The sequence below is a fragment of the Thalassophryne amazonica genome, chromosome 2 (genome assembly GCF_902500255.1).
Source record: "Thalassophryne amazonica chromosome 2, fThaAma1.1, whole genome shotgun sequence".
NCBI lineage: Eukaryota > Metazoa > Chordata > Actinopteri > Batrachoidiformes > Batrachoididae > Thalassophryne > Thalassophryne amazonica.
In genome coordinates this window covers 106,778,229-106,805,810 of record NC_047104.1, presented here as the reverse complement: position 1 = coordinate 106,805,810, position 27,582 = coordinate 106,778,229, and the positions used below count along the sequence as shown (strand labels likewise).

Genomic DNA, 27,582 nt, shown 5'->3' with positions numbered 1-27,582 from the left:
TTTGCAGCTAGCTACACCAGCCATTGACATCACAGTGCTGCTCTGCTCTGATTGGCTGTCACCCCCGGCCCTCAAAAAAAAAAAGTAACAGAATGAAACAGAATGTGACCGTTTAACCACATAAAATACCTCTTAAAATAGGTCAAGGTTTGCCATCTTTGAACTTGTCCAAGGTCTGTGTCCCAAGAATGTTCCCTGTGAATTTGAAGACTCTGGCAGTAATAGGACTGGACTTATGTTGAGCACAGACAGATGGACAGACGGACGGATGGACACAAAGTCTTTGCCAAACCCGATGGCCATATTTGATGGCCTCTGGTAAAAATAAGTCTCAGGTATAAAAATCTCAGACATCCCCTTTAGGTTCCAATATTGAACTAAGTTAATTAAACTCCACCACGTTTTACTTCAAATAATTTTTGGAATTACTTGTATGAACTAAACTTAAACAGTTTTGGGCAGTTTCCTCAAACTGTTTGCATTGAACTAGCTCATGAGGATTTACGGTCCGGCACATTGTGTATCATAAGTGTGATGATTTGTTTTGTGTGTGTGGACAGTGTGCAAAACCTCACACCAACGGTGTCTGTGGACATGCCAGAGGAGGCGCTGGTGCAGGAGCAGGAGAGAATCATCACCATGTCCTACACTCTCGCCTCAGAGGCCTCCGTCAAAAGCAAAATGGTTGCAGGTTTGTCATCGTGTTGAAAATCCTTTTCTGTAATTCTAGCCCTGAACGTGCTGCAGATGTCTTACATCTTTGAGGTGTAAAATGTAGTCTGACAATCATCAGTTCACAGGAACACTGAGAAATGATTACAGCATCTGTCGAAAACAGAATGACATTAACCGTATCAGTAAAATGTCTCACGGCATCAAATTGACCTCCTTTGGTTGAAGAAGTATAAAGAGAAGGAAGCACCCTTTACAGAACACTCGATTGATGGTGAGAAGCGCAAAGGGTATAAGGTGCAGAGCTGAGCAATAGGACCGTTCATTCCTAATAACTTAACATTATTGCTTATTAGGAGCTCAGATAGTCACTAATTGCAATCTGTGTAGAATCTTTGAGTCAGGGGAGGAATCGCTTGATGAGGCCATTTTGTGTGCTGATCAATGATCCCGTCAAACTTACCCTCACTCTGCACGTCACTGCTGCCTCTTTGAACGTAGCTCTGAAGCTGCATAAAAGACACTGCGCTCACTTTTCATTTCTTTCATACTTTCCAGCAGGCAAGCGAGTTCATTTTGTGTAGGAGCAGCAGATTGTCAGTGTCTGTCTGCCTCTCCTGTGCGCACACACACACGCACGCGTATATCTGTCACACAGAGGAACACTCGAGATGTCAGCATGTGTGGAAGCTAAATATGCGCAGCGAGGCAAAGTCAACAATTATAACATTATTTCCAGCATAGAAAAATGTCAGAGAATATAACTGGTGGCACCTTGTCAGTGGAGACTGAATCAGTGATGTTCTCTCTCCCTTTGGTGTGAAAGTAAGGTACGCTGTGCACTTTCAAATCTCAGAAATAAAAAAGCATCTTTTTTCCATATTATTATGCATGAGAGACTTCAATATTGCCAGAATAACATCAAAATTACTGTATGCTGTACTGAAATCACACTGAGTATATATTAAAGCCTTTTGTTTCTTGAATTTCCAATGTTTTAAATCCAAATACAATTTCTACTAAATGTACTTTGTTCCTTTCCCCCCCTCTTTTAGATTAATGAAATGTTAAAATTAATCTGAATTAACATGCATGTTGCAATAACATGATCATCAAACATATAAAACTGTCACATGAAATAACATGCTGGATGTATATGTTAATGCAGATAATTATAATACCATATTGGCCTGAATATATAACACTGCCCCCTTTTCAAAACATGTTTTTGAATAAATATTTTCTGGAGACCAAATCTTAAAAAATAAATACATACGAGGTCTATTAGAAAAGAAACCGACCATTTTATTTTTTAAAAAACTATATGGATTTGATTCATATGTTTACGTCAGCTAAGCTTGAACCTCCGTGCGCATGCATGAGTTTTTCCATGCCTGTCGGTGACATCATTTGCCTGTGAGCACGCCTTGTGGGAGGAGTGGTCCAGCCCCCTCATCGGATTTTCATTGTCTGAGAAGTTGCTGAGAGACTGGCGCCGTGCTTCATCAAAATTTTTCAGAAACTGAGGCACATCCGAGTGGATACCATTCGAGAAATTAAGCTGGTTTTCGGTGAAAATTTTAACGGCTGATGAGAGATTTTGGATTGTTTCTATCTCTGTAAGGACTTCCCACAGAGCGGGACGTCGCGCAGCGCTCCGAGGCGACGCCGTCATCCTGTTTCAAGCTGAAAACCTCCAAATTTAAGCCTCTGTTGACCCAGGACGTCGTGAGAGAACAGAGAACTTTCAGAAGAGGTCGGAATCAGCAGTTTATCCGGACATTCCACTGTTAAAGGAGATTTTTTTTAATGAAAGACGTGCGGACGGATTGGCGCGTCGGCTCGCAGCCGGCGCGGTGCGCCTGCCACAGGAAAAACACCTCCGTGTTGATAACCATTTGTAAAATCCAGGTGGCTTTTGGTGGCTTTCAGTTGAGTGAGTATCTGAGAAATTGTTTAACAGCAGGGCATGTTCCAACTTGTCCTTAAGGCTTCCAACGGAGGTGTTTTTCCTGTGGTGGGCACGCCGTGCAGGCTGCGAGCCAACACACCAATCTGTCCGCATGTCTTTCATTAAAAAAAATCTCCTTTAACAGTGGAATGTCCAGATGAACTGCTGATTCCGACCTCTTCTGAAAGTTCTCTGTTCTCTCACGACGTCCTGGGTCAACAGAGGCTTAAATTTGGAGGTTTTCAGCTTGAAACAGGATGACGACGTCGCCTCGGAGCTCTGTGCGACGTCTCGCTCCGTGGGAAGTACTTACAGCGATAGAAACAATCCAAAATCTCTCATCAGCCGTTAAAATTTTCACCGAAAACCAGCTTAATTTGTCGAATGGTGTCCACTCGGATGTGCCTCACAGTTTCTGAAAAAATTCTGATGAAGCACAGCGCCAGTCTCTCAGCAAATTCTCAGACAAAGGAATTCTGACGAGGGGGCTGGACCACTCCTCCCACAAGGCGTGCTCACAGCCGAATGACGTCACCGACAGGCGTGAAAAAACTCTCGCATGCCCACGAGGGTTCAAGCTTGGCTGATGTAATCACACGTGATTCAAATCCATATGGTTTTTAAAAAATAATAAGGTTGGATACTTTTCTAATAGACCTCGTACTTAAAGAAAGAAAAAAAAAATGCTTTTATTTGAAAATAATGCAAATAATAAAGCACACTGGTGGAGGAAAAACAGGTATGTTTTAATAAAGCAATAGTACAACAGTGGTGCAAACTGGCCTACCTTTGGTCCTTAGATCATAGCCAGTCTATTCTCCACAGGCAGAACTTTCTGCCCAAAAGCTCTCAGGAATTGTCATGATGGGATAAGTGAGATGGCTGTAGATTTTAAAAGTAAAACTAACCGTTTTATTCACATAATCACATAGAAAAATTAGAAAAACTAGAATAGGGTCCTCCCAACCCAACTGCAGGATGTTTGGACCATAATGAAGAGTTGTTACATAACGTGCAGGAACTCTGCTGAGTCTGTTCTGAGGACAGTCAAGGCGAAGGTAAACATTGCGTGGTGTGGTGTGATTCTGCTGTTCTCTTTATTAAGATAAACTCTTTCCGGATACAGTTTGAGTATTGAAACATGGGTTCATTGTTGAATTAAAACTAACAACTGCATCCTGCCAGCACCAGCAGTCATTTGTTGACTCTGACATGGGAACAGGAGTGCAAGAGCTGCTGGGGAAAATGAAAATAATAAATAATTGTGATTTATTGTGTTGTGAATGTTTATGCTGGTTCTTGTGGTGATCTTGTTAAAGTAGATAAGTGACTGCAGTGTTAAAATGTGGAGGAGCAACATTTGGCACAAATGTATATTGTACCTCTCAGAATGACTTTTGCCTTTTGGTTGCCTGTTGGGTGGTTCATAAGTAGTACAAGAAAAACACTGTTTTCAAGAGTTTTCTTGCTCCACTGACTATTACAGTAGATAAATATATGACGTGTAAATCTAGTCCAAGGTTATAAGATGGCGCGATATTTTTCGGCTATGTTTCCTGTATTTTAGTCAGTATGTTAATAATCATTTTACATTCATCTCCACTCAAAAACAATGTATGCACGTGTAACAAAATACATGTATACACATACATGTGCATACATGTGCATACATGCCAACAAAGCACAAATGAATTTGATGCAGAAGAAAGATACAGATGCTTTACTGTCACTGTAACAAAGTACAACAAAAGGTAAGGTGCAAGCTTTTCAGTGCAGATGTAAACCATGCGCAGACTTGAAAGATCTAGAGAAGAAAAGAAAAATAAACATAAAATTTAACCAAATGAAAGAAGTATGTCCAGAGCACAAATTAAAAAATTTATAAGAACATAAAAGATATAAGAGACATAAGAGACTGCACATAAAAACGTATGTACTAAACTGTGGATATTTCAGTGGCAGTGGATATTGCACATAAACAAATATGATACAAAAACAATGAAAAAGACTTTAGAATTTTGTATTTTATGGTTGTGAACTGGTTCATTGTGACTTAGAAGCCGTCCCTGAAGCCTGCGTGATATTTGACTAACAGCTAATGATATTTTTCTCTTTCTCTTCTTCCTGTCCACTGCTCTGTAGTTCCACCTCAGGCTAACCCTCCCGAACCTCCTTCCCTGTCTGCTTCTCTGCCTTCTCCTGTGCCACCTCCTCCTCCTCTGCCTCCTGTTTCGCTGGGGCCTCCTTCTCCTCTAAGCAACGGAATTCACTACACATTTGTCTAATCTGACAGACAAAGTAAGGCCTAAATGCATGTTTATGGTGCTCGTGGCCTCCTCGCTAATGCGAGCAGGATGCTTCTGTGCATTTTTCACCTCTCTGCATGCCTACAGCACTGCAACAAACACATTTTTTGGAGTTCAGAAGCTCCGCCTCTGCTCCCATTATCATCAAAACAAACATCAGCAGGCAGTCAGCTCATCATACTGTGATAATTGTGTGTAAATAGTTTTTTTTTTTCTTTTTTGTGTACCACTGCCAAAATATTTATGGAGGGTTGAGAAAAGAAAAGGCTCAAATGAACATGACTGTAGCATTGTGTGTAATTAACAAAAGACACTCCCTTTGATTTCACAACTTGACAGTTCAGTAGTCAGCACAGCTGCTTTTGCACAGCACCAATTAGCTCACCATCTGTAGCCTGGCAGCAATAAGTCAGAAAATATGCTGCTGTTACTGCAGAAGAATGCATCATCTTATCACCTTGATTAAAATCATACATCAGATATGATTATTGAAATTTATTTCTAAACTTTCTCATGCAACCGTAACCCCTGCTTTATGAAATAAGCACTGTGTTGTGCAGAGGCACACATATATAAAATAGAAATGATATAGTGGCGGCACGGTGACTTAAGCCCCTTTCACACTGGGCCTGCGTAGAGTTGCATTGTGCTGTGTATCTAGTATGCAGGAATGGCTGCGTAAATTGCACGCAGAGGGGAAGCTTTGGCCCGCCTCTTCTTCTTCCGTGTTTTTGAAGCTTCATTGCCAGCAAAGTTCAGCAGTCCAACAGGATGAATAAAATCTAACAATACAGGTATAATGATAAAAAAACCTAAAAGGATTTTTCGCCAGACTGGTGTAGGGTTGCGTACAATTGCAGAGGCATGGTGTACTGTACCGCAGTGTTGTGTAGACTTACTTACAGTAGCAGAATGTTGTGTAGACTTGTGTAGAGCACTACATCCAGTGCTCTACACTGAAAGTCAGCGGAAAAATGAAACATGTTGATTTTTTGCGTCCATTCCGCAGACCCCTTTGCGGCCCTTAGCGTATTGCCACGTAGGGCTGCATAAAGTCAGCGTAGGGCTACATAAACTCAGCGTAGTCGGTATGCCGCATTACGCAACTCTATTGGCCCGGTGTGAAAGGGGCTTTAGTGGATAGCATTGTTGCCTCACAGTGAGAAAGTGCAGGTTCGCTTCCCACCTGTTCCTTCCTGGGTGGAGTTTGCGTGGGTTCCCTTTGAGTGCTCTGGCTTCTTCCCACCTCCAAAGACATGTGGGTTATGGCTCAGTCACACGGCACTTAACAAGGGCACAAAGCCCAAATGAAACAAGAAATCTGGACTTTCGTTGCATCATTTAACCTTCGCTCAGCTTCGTTCCTGCAGCTGGCGCTTCGTCAAGGATTTTTAAACTGTTGAAAAATTTGAACGAAGAGTAACAAAACCTCAGTTTGTCCATGTTTTGTTTTGCTGTCGTTTTTGATGTTTTTTTAATCGTTTGTTTAGTTTTGTAATGTTATTGTTAGGTTGACTTCGTTTGACCAGCTGAATGTTTTAACACAGTGCAGAAGCTGGTTTGTGAGCGCTGCTGCTGTGTTCATGTACTGTTGGAAATTACAGGGAAACGCAACCTGTTTGCTTGGAGTTTTTTATCTGGGTGGGGGGTCAGCTTCAATGGGCTCAGGCACCTTATATAGGGAAGAATTAATCTTTTGTGTGGATACAATTAATTATTTTGCCACAAGCAACTGCTGAATTTGAAAACAACAAAAAAGTTGTGCAATTTCCAACAGTACTTGAAAGCAGCGGCAGCAGCAGCTCCTGCATGCGCTTATTATTTTTTATTAAATATAATAATACGAGTGTAGGAATGACAATCCAGCCCTTATGTACATGTGGCAACAGGTAGATAATTCAAATTATATAAAGAGCTGTTCTGGAAGGCAGAATTCACGTTGTGGATCAGCTGCAGCTGGTGGAAATAACCACACATGGGGAGTCAATGCACGTTCACACACGGACTGATCAGTTACTGCTCTGATATATTCAATCATCTTTACACTTATATTTATTCCCCCTTTTGACAGTTTTGTATATAAATCAATATATATGGCTCTAAGGTAATACAGTGTTACCGCAGTGATCACGGCACACCAGAGTTTTTTTTTTATTGGAGCAAGACGAGCGCACAGTGTGTCAGTCAGTGAGGATTCTGATGATGAAAGAGATGATCCCTCTTTTGTTCTGGACGAGAAACCAGAGCAGGTGGTCCACCGACGTGCACACAGATCTCCACAGCTTCTGTTTGCAGTTTCTCCAGGACTCAGTCGCTATGAGCTCCGTCCCAGCGCCGAGTCCTGGAACTCAGAGATGCAGACACACTGCTCCAGCAGTGGCTCCAGGCGCGTTTCATTAGCTTCGGTTTTGTTAAGCTCCTCTTTCGTCCCTTTGCGCTCTTGCTTCGCAGGCTATCGGTGATAAAGCTCTTTCGTCCACCTTTTCTCAACGAATTGTGACTTTTTTTAAACTTTTTTTCTCAGCGTCAGGAATCGTCGTGTGCCATGTGACTCGGCTATTAGGTGAACTTGTGACTTTAAATTCTGTCTGTGTTTATTTGTCTACATGTGGCTCTGCAATGTACTAGTGGCCTGTCCAGGGTGAACCCCGCCTCTTTAACAATGACTGCTGGGATCGGCTCAGTTCCTTTGTGACACTTAATTGGGAAAGGCAGGTGTAGAAAATTAATGAATAATTATATAATTATGTACATATGCCTACACACAGATGTAGTAAATCTGCAGCTAGTGGTCTTTGACCTTTAATATCAGGCTCGAAATAGTACGTGCATGTGCTAGTTTGTGCACGTATGGTGCATGAGTGGTGCATGTAATTTTATACTGCACTTGCACTGGTGCAAGTAACTTTATCCAAGTTTTATCAGCTATAAGCACCAGTAAAAGAACCAATATAGGAATAAATAAGGAAAAAAAACAGTGGTGTTGTCTTCATCTTCCCTGCGTTTTATGACTCAGACACACGGAGCGAGTTGCTGTGCTCCATTTGTTGTGTTCACGCATGCACATGTAAACAAAGAAAAGAAAAAAAACTGTCTGGCTGCGGTTTCCTCCTCTCTCTCCCCCTCAAACTCTGTCATCATTGTGTTGTAAACCAGTCACCATTTGTGTTATTATACATCTGTGTAGTTAATAAAATTATCTTCACGGACGATTAGTTCGCGCGCACAGGTGAAAAAAAAAGTGGCTGCCGCTGTGGTTCCTTTACGGAACCCAGGAGAATGTTACTTAAAAGTGATATTTTTTTCTGGCCATGAAAATTCACACGCACGTTTTCCTTTAATTGAGCACACAAATTAATAAAACGTGCTCTCAAATTAATAAAACGTGCACACATTTTCCTGGCCGTGATAATTCGTGCGCACATTTTCCTTTAATTGAGCCCTCGAATTAATAAAACATGCACGTTTTCCTTTAATTGAGCCCTCAAATTAATAAAATGTGCGCACGTTTTCCTGACCGTGATCATTCGTGCGCACGTTTTCCTTTAATCGAGCCCTCAAATTAATAAAATGTGCACACGTTTTCCTTTAATTGAGCCCTCAAATTAATAATACGTGCTCACGTTTTCCTTTAATTGAGCCCTCAAATTAATAATACGTGCTCACGTTTTCCTTTCGTTCAAAATGAACTTCATAATATGACCTAAATTGTCATCCTCATGACGCTTCGCCCTCAGCATCCTTTTTAATGTGCTTAAACTCCAGATGATGTCATGCTGGGCAACTGGAGTTCTCTGTATGTCCTTGTGCGCCCAAACCATGATGATACACTCTGACCAGATCCATTTCTAATGGGGAAATGTATTACACTGTCTCCTGGTTTGTTGACTAATAGTCAGCATTTATGTGTCAAGACAATACTGAGTGCACGTTTTACAAATTGTGGCCACATTTATGTAAGTAGATCTTGCCCTTGTTTTACTCAAGCGATGCTTAAAACGAGCGCACAGTGCGCCCGATATAATAAAACGTGCGCACATTCTCTCCACATGCAAAACATTTGCGATGACACTTCCCAGGGCTCCGTAGTTCCTCGCTCTCTATCCCCTGAAACTCTGTCATAATTGTGTTATAAACCAGTCACCATTTGTTTTATTATACATCTGTGTAGTTAATAAATAAAATAAACTTCACAGACAATAAGTTCGCGCGCATGTGAAAAAAAAACTGAGGGGAGAGCAGCACCGCAGCGGCAAACTCTCCCCAGAGAGGAATTAAGTGACACATCAGAGGAGGAGTTTTAAGGTTGATATAAGACTGACTTTGGTTGTGCAAGTAATTTTTTTGTTACTAGCACCAGTGCAAGTAGGTTAAAAAATGTATTTCGACCCCTGATTATAATTCACCATTCATATAAGGGATCTACTTATATTAGCTACGATCCTTATTTACCCTGTGTACGCTAGCTGTCATGTGTGGCACGCGGTTAGAACGCAGCTTCAACGATGTCTGCGATGTCTTCAACTCATAAGCGTAGGAGGTGGGGTCTATTGGGGGGGGGAGCGACACCAAATTTGCCTGAATTTCAGAAACCCCCAGTGGGTTTCTGAAATTCGTGGCTCCTAAAACCATTACAATACATTTATATACTTTGTGTGTGTGTGTGTAATATATATATATATATATATATAATATATATATATATATATATATATAGTATAGTATATTTTTACACAATTATCCTTTATTGACCAAGTTTCATTCATAAAGTCAGTGGTGTGTATAAGTGAAGAGTTAATGGTCCATGTCCTCGGACGACACAGGCATGGGCAGGAAACGTACACCTGTTTATCAACCAAATGTCACGGACAAAATGACAAGAATAACCAAAACCACATACTTATGGAAGGAAATATTATCTCCCTTGTTCCTCTGTTTGTGGGATTGCCAAAATGCACAGCTTTCCGCATATTCCACTTGTTTCTTGATGAGACCAATTGAACTTCTATGTATGCTGCCTCTTGACTTGCCCGGAAATAAAATGGCAACCACGCCGCCTTGCCGGGACACGGCTCAGTGCAAGTGCGGCCTCGAGTACTCATACACAGTTGGGAAAATAAGTATTTGACCCCTGTCAGTTTTGCAGGGTTTCCCACCTACAAAGAATGGAGAGGTCTGTAATTTTTATCGTAGGTACACTTCAACTGTGACAGGATCTAAAAAAAAAAAATCCAGTAAATCACATTGTATGATTTTTAAATAATTAATTTGCATTTTATTGCAAAAAAAAAGTATTTGACCCCCTAGAAAAACAGAGCTTAACAATTGTTACAAAAACATTGTCTGCCATTACAGAGGTCAGATGTTTTCTGTAGTTCTTGACCAAGTTTTCACACGCTGCAACAGGGATTCTGGTCCACTTCTCCATACAGATCTTCTCCAAATCTTTCAGGTTGGAGTTTTCAGCTCCCTCCCAAGATTTTCTATTGAGTTCAGGTCTGGAGACTGGCCAGGCCACTCCAGGACCTTGAAATGCATCTTACGGAGCCCCTCCTTAATTGCCCTGGCTGTGTATTTGGGGTCATTGTCATGTTGGAAGACCCAGCCATGACCCATCTTCAATGCTCTTACTGAAGGAAGGAGGTTGTTTGCCAAAATCTCGCAATACATGACCCCATCCGTCCTCCCTTCAATACGGTGCAGTCGTCCTGTCCCCTTTGCAGAAGATCACCTCCAGAGTATGATATTTCCACCCCCATGCTTCATGGTTTGGGATGGTTTCTTGGGGTTGTTCTCATCCTCTAAACATGGTAAGTGGAGTTGATTCCAAAAAGCTCTATTTTGGTCTCATCTGACCACATGACCTTCTCCCATGCCTCCTCTGGATCATCCAGATGGTCACTGGTGAACTTCAAATGGGCCTGGACATGTGCTGGCTGAGCAGGGGGACCTTGCTGCCCTGCAGGATTTTAAACCATGACAGCATCATGTGTTACTAATGTAATCTTTGTGACTATGGTCCTAGCTCTCTTCAGGTCATTGACCAGGTCCTCCTGTGTAGTTCTGAGCTTTCTCAGAATCATCCTTACCCCACAAAGTGAGATCTTGCATGGAATCCCAGACCGAGGGAGATTGACAGTCATCTTGTGTTTCTTCCACTTTCTAATAATAGTCATAACAGTTGTTGTCTTCTACCAAGCTGCTTGCCTGTTGTCCTGTAGTCCATCCCAGCCTTGTGCAGGTCTACAGTTTTGTCCCTGGTGTACTTAGACATCTGTTTGATCTTGGCTATGGTGGACAGGTTGGAGTGTGATTGATTGAGAACAGGTGTCTTTATACAGATAACAAGTTCAAACAGGTGCAATTAATACAGATAAAGAGTGCAGAATAAGAGGGCTTCTAAAGAAAAATTAACAGGTCTGTGAGAGCCAGAATTCTTGCTGGTTGGTAGGGGATCAAATACTTATTTTATGCAATAAAATGCAATTAATTATTTAAAAATCATACAATGTGATTTTCTGGATTTTTTTTTTTTTTTTTTTTTTTTTAGTTTCTGTCTCTCAGTTGAAGTGTACCTATGATAAAAATTACAGACCTCTCTATTCTTTGTAGGTGGGAAAACCTGCGAAACTACGGGGTCAAATACTTATTTTCCCCACTGTATATAACCTCTTTGGTTGGTCCACAGGTGGCCTTTAGTTCTCTTACTCTCCACCAGGAGGCAGCACTGCTTGAGCTTTGGACTGGAAGGAGGTGGGCTTCATGCTGGCATTACCGTATTTTCCGGACTATAAGTCGCACTTTTTACATGTTTTGGCCGGGGGTGCGACCTATACTCCGGTGCGACTTATAAATGAAAAATTATACCGGTAGGATCTCAATTAATTTACTGTAACAAACAATTTTACGTGACAGAGTCGATCTATGTTTTAAAATGGCCACCGGAAAAGGAAATGCAATGCATCATGGGCACTGTAGTATGACGGCCATCCTATAGTTCACGCTGGTCGCGATAACCAATCAGAGAACAGAACTTTGGATGCGTATTCCTCACCTCACCCACAGCGTGTGAAGCTGCGAACTCGGTGCTTGCTGTTATTCCGGCTTGGCAAAACAGAACAACTTCAACCCTTGGATATCAATGTGAGCAGAGTGTTTAAGTTGACGGCGGAGGATTAGCGTGTGCACTTGGAAGGAGCTGGCGTCGATTGATTGTGAAAAGCGTTTTGAAGCAGACGAACATGGTGTTTATTCCGGGATGGGCTAACAAGACAGCTTCAACCCTTGGATATCAGTGTGAGCAGAGTTGACGCTGAGAGCTGCATGGGAGCACTGAGCGACGGCGGAGGATTAGCGTCTGCACTTGGAAGGAGCTGGATCGACACCGCTGGGCGGTCATGAGCTGCGCAGGTAGGCGCTGCATGGTTCGGCTCGCAATGTGGTCCGCAAAATACAAACATATCCGTAGGTAAATGCAGCTCACGAGAGGGCACTCGAGGCTTGTGTGACTGTTCCTGCGACTTCTGACTACCATAGAAAAATAAAATTTAAACGTTACTGATAACATAACAAGACAACGGAGAAGGCCCGAAAAAATGCCACCAAAAACAAAATCATACTCTGCAGATTACAAGTTGCGACTGGTGAAATATGCATCCGAAAACGGTAGCCGTCACAATATTATCATCTGAACTTTTCATGTTAACATACCTGTATGTCCATGGGACTTATAGTCCAGTGGACCTTATTTATGGTTTATTTTTCTTTATAATGGATAAAGTGGCTGGTGCGACTTATACTCCGGTGCGACTTATTTATGGTTTGTTTTTCTTTATAATGGATAAAGTGGCTGGTGCGACTTATACTCCGGTGCGACTTATAGTCCGGAAAATACGGTACAACCCGAGACCCTGGCACTAGACTCTATAGAGTTGAAGACATCTGTTCTACTTCTACACTGATGATGATCATCACAGTTTCGAGTAAAATTTCATCGTCAATTTTTTTTCTTGGCCTTTGGAATATTTTTTAGGCATAAACACATTTTCCTTAACATGGCCCATGCCCAAATTTCCCAGCCCATCTGCCCGAATTGAGCATTTTGCCGTGCCCCCCCACCTCCTATGCCTATGCTTCAACTAACAGACAGACAGACAGCATTTTATCCAGACACGGATAACTTAGTGTCCATTTCTGCTGGATTCTCAGATTGCACTGCAGGTCAGAACACCATTTACATGTCAGTGTTAGACAGAAACACAATGGTTGAAAACACACACCTCAGGCCATTTAAGTAAAAGTAATAAACTGTGTCCAAGTGGTTTGTGCACTTGCTTCCAAAACTGAAAGATCCTGGTTTGAAACCGCCCATGTTCCATCTAATACGGAGTTGTGAAGGAAGCAAATAACCATAGGAAGCAAGTAACCTAAATCTTATGCCATATCAACATGCAGATCCATATCCAAGCTGCTGTGGTAACCCCAAGTGAAAAAGGAGAAGCTGGAAGAAATTACTTTTAAAAATGATGTGGTACAAGTCCTGCATCGAAAATGTTATTAATTAAAAGTATAAAGGTATTTGCATCAACGTAAAAGTACCCATTATGTAGAGTCCATTTCAGAATAATGTATATCTTCACTCACTCATCAACTGCTTACTCCAATTTAGGGTTATGGGGGTGGGGGTTTGCTGGAGCCTATCCCAGCAGTCATAGTGCAGGCGGGGTACCATACTATACCAACTTTATTTATAAAGCACCTTAGACAGCCAGGACAGGAGTCATATGCTCCCTCCTCTGAGCCCCTGTCAAAAGCCGCGCCGCAGCATTCTGTCACAGGGCCACATATAGACAAACACATTCACACCCAAACACACACCTACGGTCAATTTAAAGTCTCCAATCCACCTAACCTGCATGTCTTTGTCTGTGGGAGGAAACCGAAGCACCCGGAGGGAACCCACACAAACACGGGGAGAACATGCAAACTCCACACAGAAAAGGCAGGAAGCGATCACACAACCTTCTTGTTGTGAGGCATCAGTGCTAAGCACTAATCCACCGTGCCGCCCTGATGTATATCTTATTGGATTATAGTTGTCAGATCAAAGTAGTTTAGTAAAAAGTACAATAACATGCCTCTGACACAAGTATAACATAGTCAACTAAAGTTCAAATACCTCAAATTTGTACTTGAGTGCAGTACATGTAACATAGGGGGTGGCCGGAAGGAGCAGGAAATTGATCAATATAATTTAGTTTATGTTTGTGAGAGTTTGAGAGTGAGTTAGTCTGAGACAGAAAGGGACAGAGAAACAAATGATGAGTGACTGGCACAGGAACAGAATAAGAATTAGTGTATTTTGGCCCAAAACAACATGATCTGGACAAATCAAATTTGTGTTCTATCAGATGATAAAATGCATGTCAGGACTTTCTATCAGCATGGCGCCAACCTGTTCTCATCTCTCGAGGATTTGTGTGATTGTGATTGCATGTTTTATTTCATGTGTTGGTGTTGTCTATGTTACTTATTTTGTCCCAAACTTTTATTTTTTGTTTGTTTTCTATAGCTCGCTCTCATCTTACATTCAGGTCTGCTGTAGTAAAGTAAAATAACTGAAGTTACAAAACTAAAGTAAATATCACAATCAATATTTTTATGGGTCAGTGTTTAAAATTGTAAAGGCCCCAAATACAACAATATTTAAAAGTGCTCTGACAGTGGCACAAACGTAATTTAAGAACTTAGATGTCGTAGGCGTGTGTGAATGAATATTTATACGTACACAACAAATATGTACTGCTAACGTATTATTGTATGTATTATTTGATGACATACAAATCATCCATATTTGCAAGCTCTGATTGCCAGCCAGGAACTTTACCACTGTGCTACCATTGCTGACCCATAAAAGATGCAGAAAAATGCCTGAAATCAACAAGGCGATAGACATATTAAAAAAGAAGCACACACACACCATAAAAACACCGCATTTTATTGAATCCCTCTTATCAAGTGAACAATACAAGTATGAACTGTCTGTTCCTCTGTAGATGACCCATGGTCACACACATACAGTCATGAAATGTCATGAATGAACCAGTAAGCTCTTATGTCCATATCTACTGCCCTGGCGTGTCCAGTCGGCCCTGCGTGCATTTCTGGCCCAACATGCATGTCCTGTGGATGGCGCGCCGCAGTACAGACACCACATCATGTGGAACAGAGCTCACGTAGGTGACGTGACATTCAGATTGCCCGCTGCATGTTATGATCTGACGGTCGGTTTCACTTGGGGCAGCCTGTCAATGTGTGTGCCGTGCGCTCACTCACTGCAGCTCATTGCAAAAGTGATATAAGTTTTTATATATGTCCACATGAGGACAGCAAGCAGACACACACGTGTCACAGTGGACAGTTGTAAGTTCATGTCCATCCAAACAGGGTACGTGTTCCCCAGCTGTGACATCCAGAACCAGAGATCTCAACATCTGTAGCTGTCGGGGGCCACACCCCCTGTCAGTTCAGTGCACACACCAACGTGTCTGTGTTATGTGATCATTTCTTTTTAGTTATTTTTGCTGCTATTTAGTTATCCCCCCCATCTGCAACACATCCACCACGTGTTGCGAATGGGGGGAGTGCAACACACGTGTGATTCACACGCATGGAACGTGTTGCGGGGGGAGCCGACACTCTGGCACGTCCCATGTGTGTTGCTGTTTTACAACGCCACACTTGTGGGGGCATTTAAGCAAATTTCACAGCCAGCTCGAAAGTGATCGTTTGCTCACTATTTTCATGCTAACAGTGCGAATGGCCACACATGTTCTAAGTGCCATGCCAGTGGTGTTAGATGTTCATGTGTGTCACCTGGAATTTGGCCGACACCTGCCGGGAGAGGAATCGATTGGGCTCTCACAGCACACACTCTGTCTTTCAGCCACTGGTGTGCACAAATAGTTGTAGCAACAGGTGTACAAATGTGTACGATTCCTGCTTCGTGCGCACTTCAGCCACATTCATACTATGTGTGAAAGGGCCCTTACCGAGTGCATCTGAACATAGAATTATATGTTGTTTAGTTTATATTTTTCTTCATTCTTTCTTTATTTAGATAATAAATACTAATGATGTTTTTTGTCACGGGCCAAGGTCTGAAAATACTGTCTTTGACTTTTTAAGACTGTTTATGAATAATTTAAAGAAGCATGCTCTTGTGTTTCCTAACCCACAAAAAAGGAAACAGTGACATTATCTCCTTGATGTCTGCAGCTATGCAAGTTTTAGAATAGTTTTCTGATGTTTGTGCACTTACTGTGTCTTTTTTCATTTCTCAGCTCAAGCAATTTCTGGACAATGAGGTGCTATTCCACAATGAGAACAAACAGCTCCAACAAGTGAAGTTGTCTGTGTTGGGGATGGTTATGACATAGTAATACAGTAGGGGGCGTAGAAGAAACAGTTTAAACGTGCACTTTAAGGCACACACTCAGCAATGACTTGTTATTTTCTATAAAAAAGAGACTTTGCTATGTATGCTGCTGTGTTTATTAATTATGGACATGACTTATGAATGTTACTCTCATAACAATATTCATAAAAACATTTTCCACTTGCTGTTGCACTTACGAATGTATAAAGGATCGTAATGAAGAATTTAATAGATATTTTCCAGGTTTTTTCTTTCAGTTATGAATTTATGTTTAATCAGGTAATGAACAAGGTGTACTAAATGTATCACATTGATAACACTTTTGTCAGGTGATATTCTTACAAGAAACCACTTGAAAGATTGTGTGTGTATATTTACTGTAGCAGTGCCAACCTCTTATTAGCTTGCCAAAATGGATTTTATTTTTGCTTACATCAGGATTAAAATAACCCTTAACATATTTTCTGTGTGACTGAGGGAGTTCACACAATGGAAATTTATAAAATGTAAATATTAAAGATATTAACACAATTTTTTTTTTTATTTTGAATATGTTGAATAGGTTCAGATGTTCTACGACATTATCAGTAACTTGAATATGATAAAAGCTGGTAAGAATTTTCGACATTAGTTCAGGGGCAATGTGTCACTTATCACTCTGTATCTACAACTTACTTAAGGAAGATACTTTATTTTATTGATCACTAAATGTAGTACTTGCATTGGGATTGTATTTGTATTAAATACTTAATTTTTATAATCAATGCAAGTTTGCCTCTTGTAGATCAGAATTTATAGTCATTAAGCATGAATATAGAGCAAATCCTTTAAAGATAAAATGAAGAACCACTTTCCAAATTATAAAGGCAACTGTAATTTTTATTTTTTTTTTTTATAAAAAAAAAAGCAACAGCAGTGGAATCAGTTGCTGTTGTTTGAGCTTTGGTGCCCAAGGGATTGGTTTTGGTTTTTGTCTACCCCACCACCACTTTAATTAGACCTTATTATACACCTTTTCAACATCTTAATATTCAGTGCAGCCAAAAAGTATTCACAGTGCTTCACTGTTTCCACATTTTGTTGTTACAGTCTTATTCCAAAATGGATGAAACCATTTTTTTTTCCTCAAAATTCTACACACAATACCCTATAATGACAATTTCACAAAAGTTTTTTTTCTTCAGATTTTTGCAAATTTATTGAAAAAATAAATAAATAAAAATAATAAAACCTAAGAATCACTTGTACATAATACGATACAATACACTTTATTGTCCCTTCTTGGAAATTTGCAGCTGCACAATAAAACTGCCATAACATAATTACATAACTCATGCATAGTGCACATAACTTGATACACACACCAATTATACATATTGCACATATCCCTAATACACATATCCAAATTGCACTTACCCCTTTTACACAGCAGTCTCACACAAATAATTCATGCATATTGCACATATCCCTAAAATACATACCCCTATTGCACAGCTGTCTCCCACTTATGGTTAAAAGGAAAATACTGACAATGAATAAATAACACTAAAATAGCAATGCCACCATTAATGCACAATCATATTACCTATCCCAGGAACCACTATTTAAGACTCTAATTGACGTGGGCACGAATGAGTTTTTAAAGCGATTCATTCTGCACTGAGGGACTCTGTATCACCTACCAGACGGTAGGAGTTCATACTCAGGATAGAGTATGTGGGAAGGATCCAACAAAGCTCACTGTGCTTGTTTGAGAACAGACTGTAAGTATTCACACCCTTTGCCATGAAGCTCAAAATTGAGCTCAGGTGCATCCTGTTTCCACTGATCATCCTTGAGATGTTTCTACAGCTTAATTAGAGTCTACCCGGGGTAAATTCATTTGATTGGACATGATTTGGAAAGGCACACACCTGTCTACATGTAAGGTCCCACAGTTGACAGTGCATGTCAGAGCACAAACCAAGCATGAAGTCAAAGGAACTGCCTGTAGATCTCTGAGACAGGATTGTCTTGAGTCACAAATCTGGGGAAGGGTACAGAAGCATTTCTATTGCTTTGAAGGTCCCAATGAGCACGGTGACCTCCATCATCCATAAACGGAAGAAGTTTGGATTCACCAGGACTCTTCCTAGAGCTGGCCGCCCATCTAAACTGAGCGATCGGGGGAGAAGGGCCTTAGTCAGGGAGGTGACCAAGAACCCGATTGGTCACTCTGTCAGAGCTCCAGCATTCCTCTGTGGAGAGAGAAGATCCTTCCAGAAAGGCAACCATCTCTGCAGCAATCCACTAATCAGGCCTGTGTGGTAGAGTGGCCAGACGGAAGTCACTCCTTAGTAAAAGGCACATGGCAGCCCACCTGGTGTTTGCTAAAAGGCACCTGAAGGACTCTCAGACCATGAGAAACAAAATTCTCAGGTCTGATGAGACAAAGATTGAACTCTTTGGAATGAATGCCAGGCATCCTGTTTGGAGGAAACCAGGCACCATCCCTACAGTGAAGCATGGTGGTGGCAGCATCATACTGTGGGGATGTTTTTCAGTGGCAGAAACTGGGAGACCAGTCAGGACTCAGGGAAAGATGAGTGCAGAGACATCATGAATGAACACCTGCTACAGAGTGCTCTTGACCTCAGACTGGGGCAACGGTTCACCTTTCAGCAGGACAATGACCCTACACAGCAAAATCACCAGTGTTAAATTAACACTCACTCAGCCACATGGGGTGTGCAGCCAGTACGTTCTGAGTGCCGGTCCCAAGCCCGGATAAATGAGGAGGGTTGCGTCAGGAAGGGCATCCGGTGTAAAACAAGCCAACCCAACTATGCAGACTAAGAATTGAATTTCCATACCGGTTCGGTCGAGGCCTGGGTTAACAACGTCCACCACCAGTGCTGTTGCCCAACAGGGTGCCGGTGGAAATTGGGCTACTGCTGAACGAAGATGACAAAGCAGAGGAGAACGTTTCCACAAACGGCGGGAGAAGAAGAAAACTAGAAGGGTGGAAATGAGAGTGGGGTCTTTGAATGTTGGTAGTATGACTGGTACAGGGAGAGAACTGGCTGATATGATGGAGAGGAGAAAAGTAGACATATTGTGTGCGCAAGAGACCAAGTGGAAGGGAAGTACGACGGTGGGTACAACTTGTTGTACCATGGTGAGGACAGGAAGAGAAATGGTGTTGGGGTCATTTTAAAGGAAGAGTATGTTAAAAGTGTGTTGGAGGTTAAGCGAGTGTCCGACAGGATGATGAGTGTGAAGTTGGAAATTGAAGGGGTGATGATGAATATCATCAGTGCATATGGCCCACAGGTAGGTTGTGAGATGGAGAAAGAAGATTTCTGGAGTGTGTTAGATGAGGTGGTGGAGAGTGTGCCCAAGCATGAAAGAGTAGTGATAGGAGCAGACTTCAGTGGGCATGTTGGTGAAGGGAACAAAGGTGATGAGGAAGTAATGGGTGGATATGGTATCAAGGATAGGAATGTGGAAGGATAGATGGTAGTTGATTTTGCAAAAAGGATGGAAATGGGTGTGGTGAATAACTACTTGAAGAAAAGGGAGGAGCACAGGGTAACATATAAGAGTGGAGGAAGGTTCACACAGGTGGACTACATTCTTTATAGGAGATGCAAGGTAAAAGTAACCAGAGACTGTAAGCTGGTGGCAGGAGAGAATGTTGTTAAACAGCATAGGATGATGGTTGTTTGTAGGATGACTTTAGAGGTAAAGAAGGAGAAGAGAGTGAGAGTTCAACAAAGGATCAGATGGTGGAAGCTGAAGGAGGAAGACTGCTGTGTGAAATTTAGCAAGCAGGTGAGAGAAGCACTGGTTGGAGGGGAAGCACTTTTGGACAACTGGAAAAGTACTTACTGCAGATGTGGTATGGGAGTCAGCTAGGACAGTACTGGGTATGACATCTGGACAGTGGAAGGAAGACAAGGAGACTTGGTGGTGGAATGAAGAGGCCCAGGAAAGCATAAGGAGAAAGAGGTTGGCGAAAACATTTTGGGATAGTTGGAGAGATGAAGTAGACCGGAGTACAAGGAGATGTGGCGCAAGGCGAAAAGAGAAGTGGCAAAAGCGAAAGAAAAGGCATATTGTGAGCTGTACAAGAAGTTGAATAGTAAGGAAGGAGAAAAGGACTTCTACCGATTGGCCAGACAAAGGGACAGAGCTGGAAAGGATGTGCAGCAGGTTAGGGTGGGCAAAGATGCACATGGTAATGTGCTGACCAGTGAGGAGTGTGTGCTGAGAAGGTGGAGGGAATATTTTGAAGAGCTGATGAATGAAGAAAATGAGCGAGAGAAAAGGCTGGATGATGTGGTGAGAGTAAATCAGGAAGTACAAGAGATTAGTAAGGAAGAAGTGAGGACTGCTATGAAGAGGATTAAGAGTGGAAAGGCAGTTGGTCCAGATGGCATTCCAGTGGAGGCATGGAAATGTCTAGGAGAGATGGCAGTAGAGTTTCTAACCAGATTGTTTAATAAAAGCGTGGAAAGTGAGAGGATGCCTGAGGAGTGGAGACGAAGTGTGCTGGTTCCTATTTTCAAGAACAAGGGTGATGTGCAGAGCTGCAGTAACTACAGAGGCATAAAGTTGATCAGCCACAGCATGAAGTTATGGGAAAGAGTAGTAGAAGCAGAATATGGTTTCATGCTGAGAAAGAGCGCTACAGATGCCATGTTTGCTCTGAGAATACTGTTGGAGAAGTACAGAGAAGGCCAGAAAGAGTTACATTGTGTGTTTGTGGACTTAAAAAAAGCTTATGATAGGGTGCCAAGAGAAGAGCTGTGGTATTGTATGAGGAAGTCTGGAGTGGCAGAGAAGTATGTTAGGGTAGTGCAGGACATGTACAAGAATAGTGTGACAGCGGTGAGATATGCAGTCGGAATGACAGACTCATTCAAGGTGGAGGTGGGATTACACCAAGGATCAGCTCTGAGTCCTTTCTTGTTTGCAGTGGTGATGGACAGGTTGACGGATGAGATCAGACAGGAGTCTCCATGGACTATGATGTTTGCAGATGACATTGTGATCTGTAGTGAGAGTCGAGAGCAAGTTGAGTCTAGTCTGGAGAGGTGGAGATATGCTTTGGAGAGAAGGGGAATGAAAGGCAGTAGAAGCAAGACTGAGTACATGTGTGTGAATGGGAGGAAGCCCAGTGGAATAGTGCAGTTACAAGGAGTAGAAGTGGTGAAAGTAGATGAGTAGAGAAGCTTGAATCTTTGACTGGACTGGGTTGCTTGACGTGAGGACGTTTCGCTTCAAATCACAGAAGCTTCCTCAGCTAAAATTCTTGCTCTGGTAGTCTGACTTCTGTCTTGACTCTTGTAGAGAACAATAAACCAGAAGCCAACAAAAGCTGGAGTTTTTAACCTAACCAGACCCCTCCTACCGAGAGGCCGACTGCTGTAGGCTAGTGACTAAACAATAGCTCTAATTAGCACCTATTGTGCTCTAGTTAGCACTCTCCTAATGATGGGATGGAAGCCTTCCCTGATGGCTCCCTTGATGACTCTCCTGATAACGTGAATGACTCATTACCATGAACAAAAGACTGAAACTGCTTTGACCTGAGTACCCCATTGTAAACAGGGGACAAAGCGTGTCTGAGACCCGCCCCCGGGTTAAGGCTGGGATTCAATTGTTTTACAAAGAATGCTTCCTTGACACCTCTCTCAAACCATTTCTTCTCTCTGGCTAAGATTTTAACTTCGTTGTCCTCAAACGTGTGGTTAGTGTTTTTCAGGTGGAGATGAACTGCAGACTGAGGTCCACTGGCGACCTCTCTGCAGTGCTGGTATAGCCTCTTGTTTAAGGTTTGCTTAGTCTCATCTATGTAGTGTTCATTACAGTTTTCCTGACATCTGATATAATACACCACATTGCTCTGTTTGTAACTAGGGATCCTGTCCTTAGGGTGAACTCATTTCTGTCTCAAGGTGTTAACCGGTTTAAAGTAAACTGGGATTTTGTGCCGTCTGAAGATCCTCTGTAGTTTTTCCCCTACTCCTGCTAAATAAGGGAGAGACACTCCTCTTCTTCTTGTCTCCGTCTCCTGTCTATCTGGTCTCTTTGTTTTCTGGGACTTCTGCACTTTCTCCAGGGACCATCGTGGGTACCCACATACTGTAAGGGCTTTCCGTACAAGTTGTTGTTCTTTAGCCCTTCCCTCTGCAGTTGTGGGCACATGTAGGGCTCTGTGCTGAAGAGTCCTGATCACCCCGAGCTTGTGTTCAAGGGGGTGGTTTGAGCCAAAGAGCAGATATTGGTCAGTGTGAGTGGGTTTTCTGTAAACCTCTGTCTGGAGCTGCCTGTTCTCTCCAATTGTAACATCACAGTACAAGAAGGCTAAATGGTTGTTTCTGGCATCCTCATGTGTGAACTTGATATTGGAATCCACTGAATTGATGTGTTCTGTAAAGTCCTCGACCTCCTGTTGCTTGATTTTAACCCATGTGTCTGAACCAGTGACTGGGAGAGATGCCCGTGAATGACGTCAAGGCTGTCTTCTCCACTCGCTCCATGTACAGATTGGCCACAATGGGGGATACCGGAGACCCCATCGCACAACCATGGATCTGCCTGTAGTAATTCCCCCTAAACAGGAAATACGTGGTGTTAAGACAGATCTCCAAGAGTTGGCAGATGTGGTCTGGTGTGAGTTTGGTCCTTTCAGGTAGAGACACATCCTCCAGCAGTCTCTGCCTCACAGCTGAGATGGCCTCAGCGGTGGGGATGCAGGTGAACAACGAAGTCACATCAAATGACACCATAGTTTCATCTGCCTCCAGCTGCAGGTCCTTGATCTTGTTCACAAAATCTTGTGTGTTCTCCACATGATGCTCTGAGTTACCCACTAGAGGAGCCAAAATCCACTTGAGGTGCTTGGCCAAATTGTATGTGATGGAATCTGTGCTACTTACAATAGGCCTGAGTGGCACGTCCTGTTTGTGGATTTTGGGCAGTCCATAGATGCATGGAGTGGTGTCCCCTGGGTACAGTCTGTAGTATGTCTGCCTGTCGATGAGTCCCTCTTTCTCCAGGTTTTGGAGGTAGCTAATGATTTTCTTCTTATAGCCACTCGTGGGGTCTCTCTTCAGACGTTCGTATGTACTGGAGTCACTGAGCAAGTTGTTGATCTTGGCCTCGTAGTCCGATGTGTTCAGTACCACCGTGCATCTGCCTTTATCTGCTGGCAGGATAAGGATGCTTTGGTCCTTCTGCAGTGCTGCCATAGCTTTCTGTTCTTCTCCTGTGATGTTGGACGGAGGAGGCTTAGCACTGTTAAGCACTGCTGTGACTCTTAGTCGGAGGTCCCCAGCTTCTGACTCTGACAAACGGTTATGTTTAATGGCTGACTCTACTGCAGTGATGTAATCTACTGTCGGTATATGTTTAGGGGTCACTGAGAAATTTAGTCCTTTGGTGAGCACATCCTTTTCTGTCTGTGTAAGAACCCTGTCGGACAGATTCTTTACCCAATTTTCCCTGTTGTCACTAATTTGTCTGGTTGTATCTTTAAAACTACTCTCTCTGAAAGTACGCCTTTTCTGCACTAAAAGGTTGTGAAACTTCCTGATTTGCCACTTCTTACTTTTTAAATGCTCAGCCATTTGAATTTTAACTATGAACTTTGTGATCTTATTATGGGCCTCTTCCCCCACTAAGGTTTCCAACCTTTTGTAAAGACTATCAAGATTATTTTGGAGGTCTAATATTTTAAAATGAAGCCTTCTAATTCTAAGACCCAAAATCCTCCTAAGGTAACTGTGCTGGATCTTTTCTGCTGTGTGTCCTGCTTCTAGGGCCTTTTGCTTCATGCATTTGGGAATAACATTGTTTTGTTTGCATCTTAGGTTAAATCTTAAGTGGTTTCTAAAGTTAGCTATCTTTTTAGCAGTCCTTTCCAGCTTACGTACCAGTGCCAGGGCATCATGCCCACAGTTGGTCGCAATGTTTCTGTGTAGGCTCTCAGTTGTCCAGGTGGTTTCCATAGTAGAGAAGCTTGAATCTTCGACTGGACTGGGTTGCTTGACGTGAGGACATTTCGCTTCAAATCACAGAAGCTTCCTCAGCTAAAATTCTTGCTCTGGTAGTCTGACTTCTGTCTTGACTCTTGTAGAGAAGAATAAACCAGAAGCCAACAAAAGCTGGAGTTTTTAACCTAACCAGACCCCTCCTACCGAGAGGCCGACTGCTGTAGACTAGTGACTAAACAATACTCTAATTAGCACCTATTGTGCTCTAGTTAGCACTCTCCTAATGATGGGATGGAAGCCTCCCCTGATGGCTCCCTTGACGACTCTCCTGATAACATGAATGACTCATTACCATGAACAAAAGACTGAAACTGCTTTGACCTGAGTACCCCATTGTAAACAGGGGACAAAGCATGTCTGAGACCCACCCCAACAACAACTTGTACGGAAAGCCCTCACAGTATGTGGCTACCCACGATGGTCCCTGGAGAAAGTGCAGAAGTCCCAGAAAACAAAGAGACCAGATAGACAGGAGACAGAGACAAGAAGAAGAGGAGTGTGTCTCCCTTATTTAGCAGGAGTAGGGGAAAAACTACAGAGGATCTTCAGACAGCACAAAATCCCAGTTTACTTTAAACCGGTTAACACCTTGAGACAGAAATGAGTTCACCCTAAGGACAGGATCCCTAGTTACAAACAGAGCAATGTAGTGTATTATATCAGATGTCAGGAAAACTGTAATGAACACTACATAGGTGAGACTAAGCAACCTTTAAACAAGAGGCTATACCAGCACCGCAGAGAGATCGCCAGTGGACCTCATTCTGCAGTTCATCTCCACCTGAAAGACACTAACCACACGTTTGAGGACAAGGAAGTTAAAATCTTAGCCAGAGAGAAGAAATGGTTTGAGAGAGGTGTCAAGGAAGCATTCTTTGTAAAACAGTTGAAACCCAGCCTTAACCGGGGGGCGGGTCTCAGACACGCTTTGTCCCCTGTTTACAATGGGGTACTCAGGTCAAAGCAGTTTCAGTCTTTTGTTCATGGTAATGAGTCATTCACGTCATCAGCAGAGTCGTCAAGGGAGCCATCATGAGAGGGTCCGTCCCATCATTAGGAGGGACAGCTGCCCTGTCATTAGGAGGGTGCTAACTAGAGCACAATAGGTGCTAATTAGGGCTATTGTTTAGTCACTAGCCTACAGCAGTCGGCCTCTCGGTAGGAGGGGTCTGGTTAGGTTAAAGACTCCAGCTTTTGTTGGCTTCTGGTTTATTCTTCTCTACAAGAGTCAAGACAGAAGTCAGACTACCAGAGCAAGAATCTTAGCTGAGGAAGCTTCTGTGATTTGAAGCGAAACGTCCTCACGTCAAGCAACCCAGTCCAGTCGAAGATTCAAGCTTCTCTACTATGGAAACCACCTGGACAACTGAGAGCCTACACTGAAAGTAGATGAGTTTAAATATTTGGGGTCAAATGTTCAAAGTAATGGAGGGTGTGGTAAAGAGGTGAAGAAGAGAGTGCAGGCAGGGTGGAGTGGATGGAGAAAGGTGGCAGGAGTGATTTGTGCCGAAGAATATCAGCAAGAGTGAAGGGGAAAGTTTACAAGACAGTAGTGAGACGAGCTATGTTGTACAGCTTAGAGACGGTGGCACTAACAAAAAGACAGGAGGCAGAGCTGGAGGTGGCAGAGCTGAAGATGTTGAGATTCTCTTTGGGAGTGATGAGAATGGACAAGCTTAGGAATGAACATATCAGAGGGGCAGCTCAGGTGGGACGGTTTGGAGACAAAGTCAGAGAGGCGAGATTGAAATGGTTTGGACATGTGCAGAGGAGGGAGCCAGGGTATATAGGGAGAAGGATGCCTAGGATGGAGCCACCAGGCAGGAGGAGAAGAGGGAGGCCAAAGAGGAGGTTTATGGATGTGCTGAGGGAGGACATGCAGGTGGTTGGTGTTACAGAGGAAGATACAGAGGACAGGGTGAGATGGAAACGATTGATCTGCTGTGGCGACCCCTAACGGGAGCAGCCGAAAGACAAAGAAGAAGAAGAAGAAGGGTACATATGGTCCCACTCTGGGTCAGAGTTAATTTAACACTGTCAGGATTCATATGGAAAAAATTGCCCAAAGACGGGTGCACCAAGCTTGTGGCATCATATTCAAGACTAGAGTATTGAGCAAAGGGTGTGAATACTTATGTACATGTGATTTCATTGTTTTTATTTTTAATAAATTTGCACAAATTCCAAACAAAAATTGTTCATGTTGTCATTATGGGGTGTTGTGAGTAGACTTTTGAGTGAAAAAATTCATTTACTCAATTTTAGAATAAGGCTCTAACACAACAAAATGTGGGAATAAACATTATGCACTGTGAATACTTTCCTGATGCATTGTACGCTACCTGGTTTCTTTAAAAAAAAATAAATAAATAAAATTTGAACCAAAAATAACAGAGCTGTTATGGATGTGCTTTTAAATTAAATTTGAACTAAATATTAACTGCTTTCAGAAATGCCTTTTCTCATGCAGGCTGATTAACACAAGCACAGCTGCACAAGCATAGCGACTGGGCTGGGTTTAGGGTTCAAACCCCTCTTGAAAAATTTCACACAGTGATGAAGGGAAGAGACCAAATCCAACTGTTTCAGATTTTGAATTCCTTTTTTAACAAACAAAACAAAACTAGAAAAACCTCATGGTGCAAACGTCCAACTAACAGATGATACATCCTTTAAAAAAGTCTCAGGTTATTTTCACAACTAGCTCATTTGAAGCATTTTATTGTTTCTCTGGTGTGTTTTTCACCAAAATTCAGTTCATTTGTTTATACTGGAACACAATAATTGCACATGAATCTGCGCCAAAACAATTGGACAGGGACGACTTGCAGGGGGTGGGCTTGATACAGATTCAAGTGAATTCTGGTGTGGTTCATTTATGATGGAAATGCAATTCAAAGAATTAAATATTTGACCCTGTTTTGAATTATGGGAGTTGGTTTGTTTAATAACAGGCAGTGTGCACCATGTGCATGTCAGTATTGTGGCCAAATCATTATTTCTACACATATTTTGCAAGTCCAAACCATATACATATGAAACAAAAGAAAATGTGTAAATTTACTATAATAAACTTCACAGAAATTAAATGTGAAGCTGCCAGGAGCACATTATTCCCCACTGCGACATATTCAGAATGTACCTGAAGAAGTTGTCAAGTGCTCAGAAAAGAAG

At 42.3% G+C, this 27,582-nt stretch overlaps 1 protein-coding gene across 2 annotated transcripts; it reads left to right on the top strand.

Annotated features, from left to right (window-relative positions):
- Positions 1-392: 392 nt before the first annotated feature.
- LOC117528603 (chitin-binding lectin 1-like) lies at positions 393-16,380 on the top strand. Of its 2 annotated transcripts, XR_004565837.1 has the most exons (3): positions 393-691; positions 4,766-4,921; positions 16,272-16,380. XR_004565837.1 is itself a non-coding variant. In XM_034191231.1 (2 exons), the coding sequence occupies exons 1-2, from the start codon at positions 535-537 to the stop codon at positions 4,906-4,908; spliced, it is 300 nt and encodes a 99-aa protein (XP_034047122.1). In that variant the 5' UTR covers positions 398-534; the 3' UTR covers positions 4,909-5,438. The 2 variants fall into 2 exon arrangements, 1 of the variants encoding a protein (XP_034047122.1); XM_034191231.1 differs by lacking the exon at positions 16,272-16,380 and having other exon boundaries at positions 398-691; positions 4,766-5,438.
- The last annotated feature ends 11,202 nt before the right edge of the window (positions 16,381-27,582 follow it).

Excerpts from the sequence above, each read along its gene's own strand:
- LOC117528603 (XM_034191231.1), top strand. The coding sequence starts at position 535 with ATGATTTGTTTTGTGTGTGTGGACAGTGTGCAAAACCTCACACCAACG. Across the intron at positions 692-4,765 it reads CAAAAGCAAAATGGTTGCAG|TTCCACCTCAGGCTAACCCT; the intron begins GTTTGTCATCGT and ends ACTGCTCTGTAG.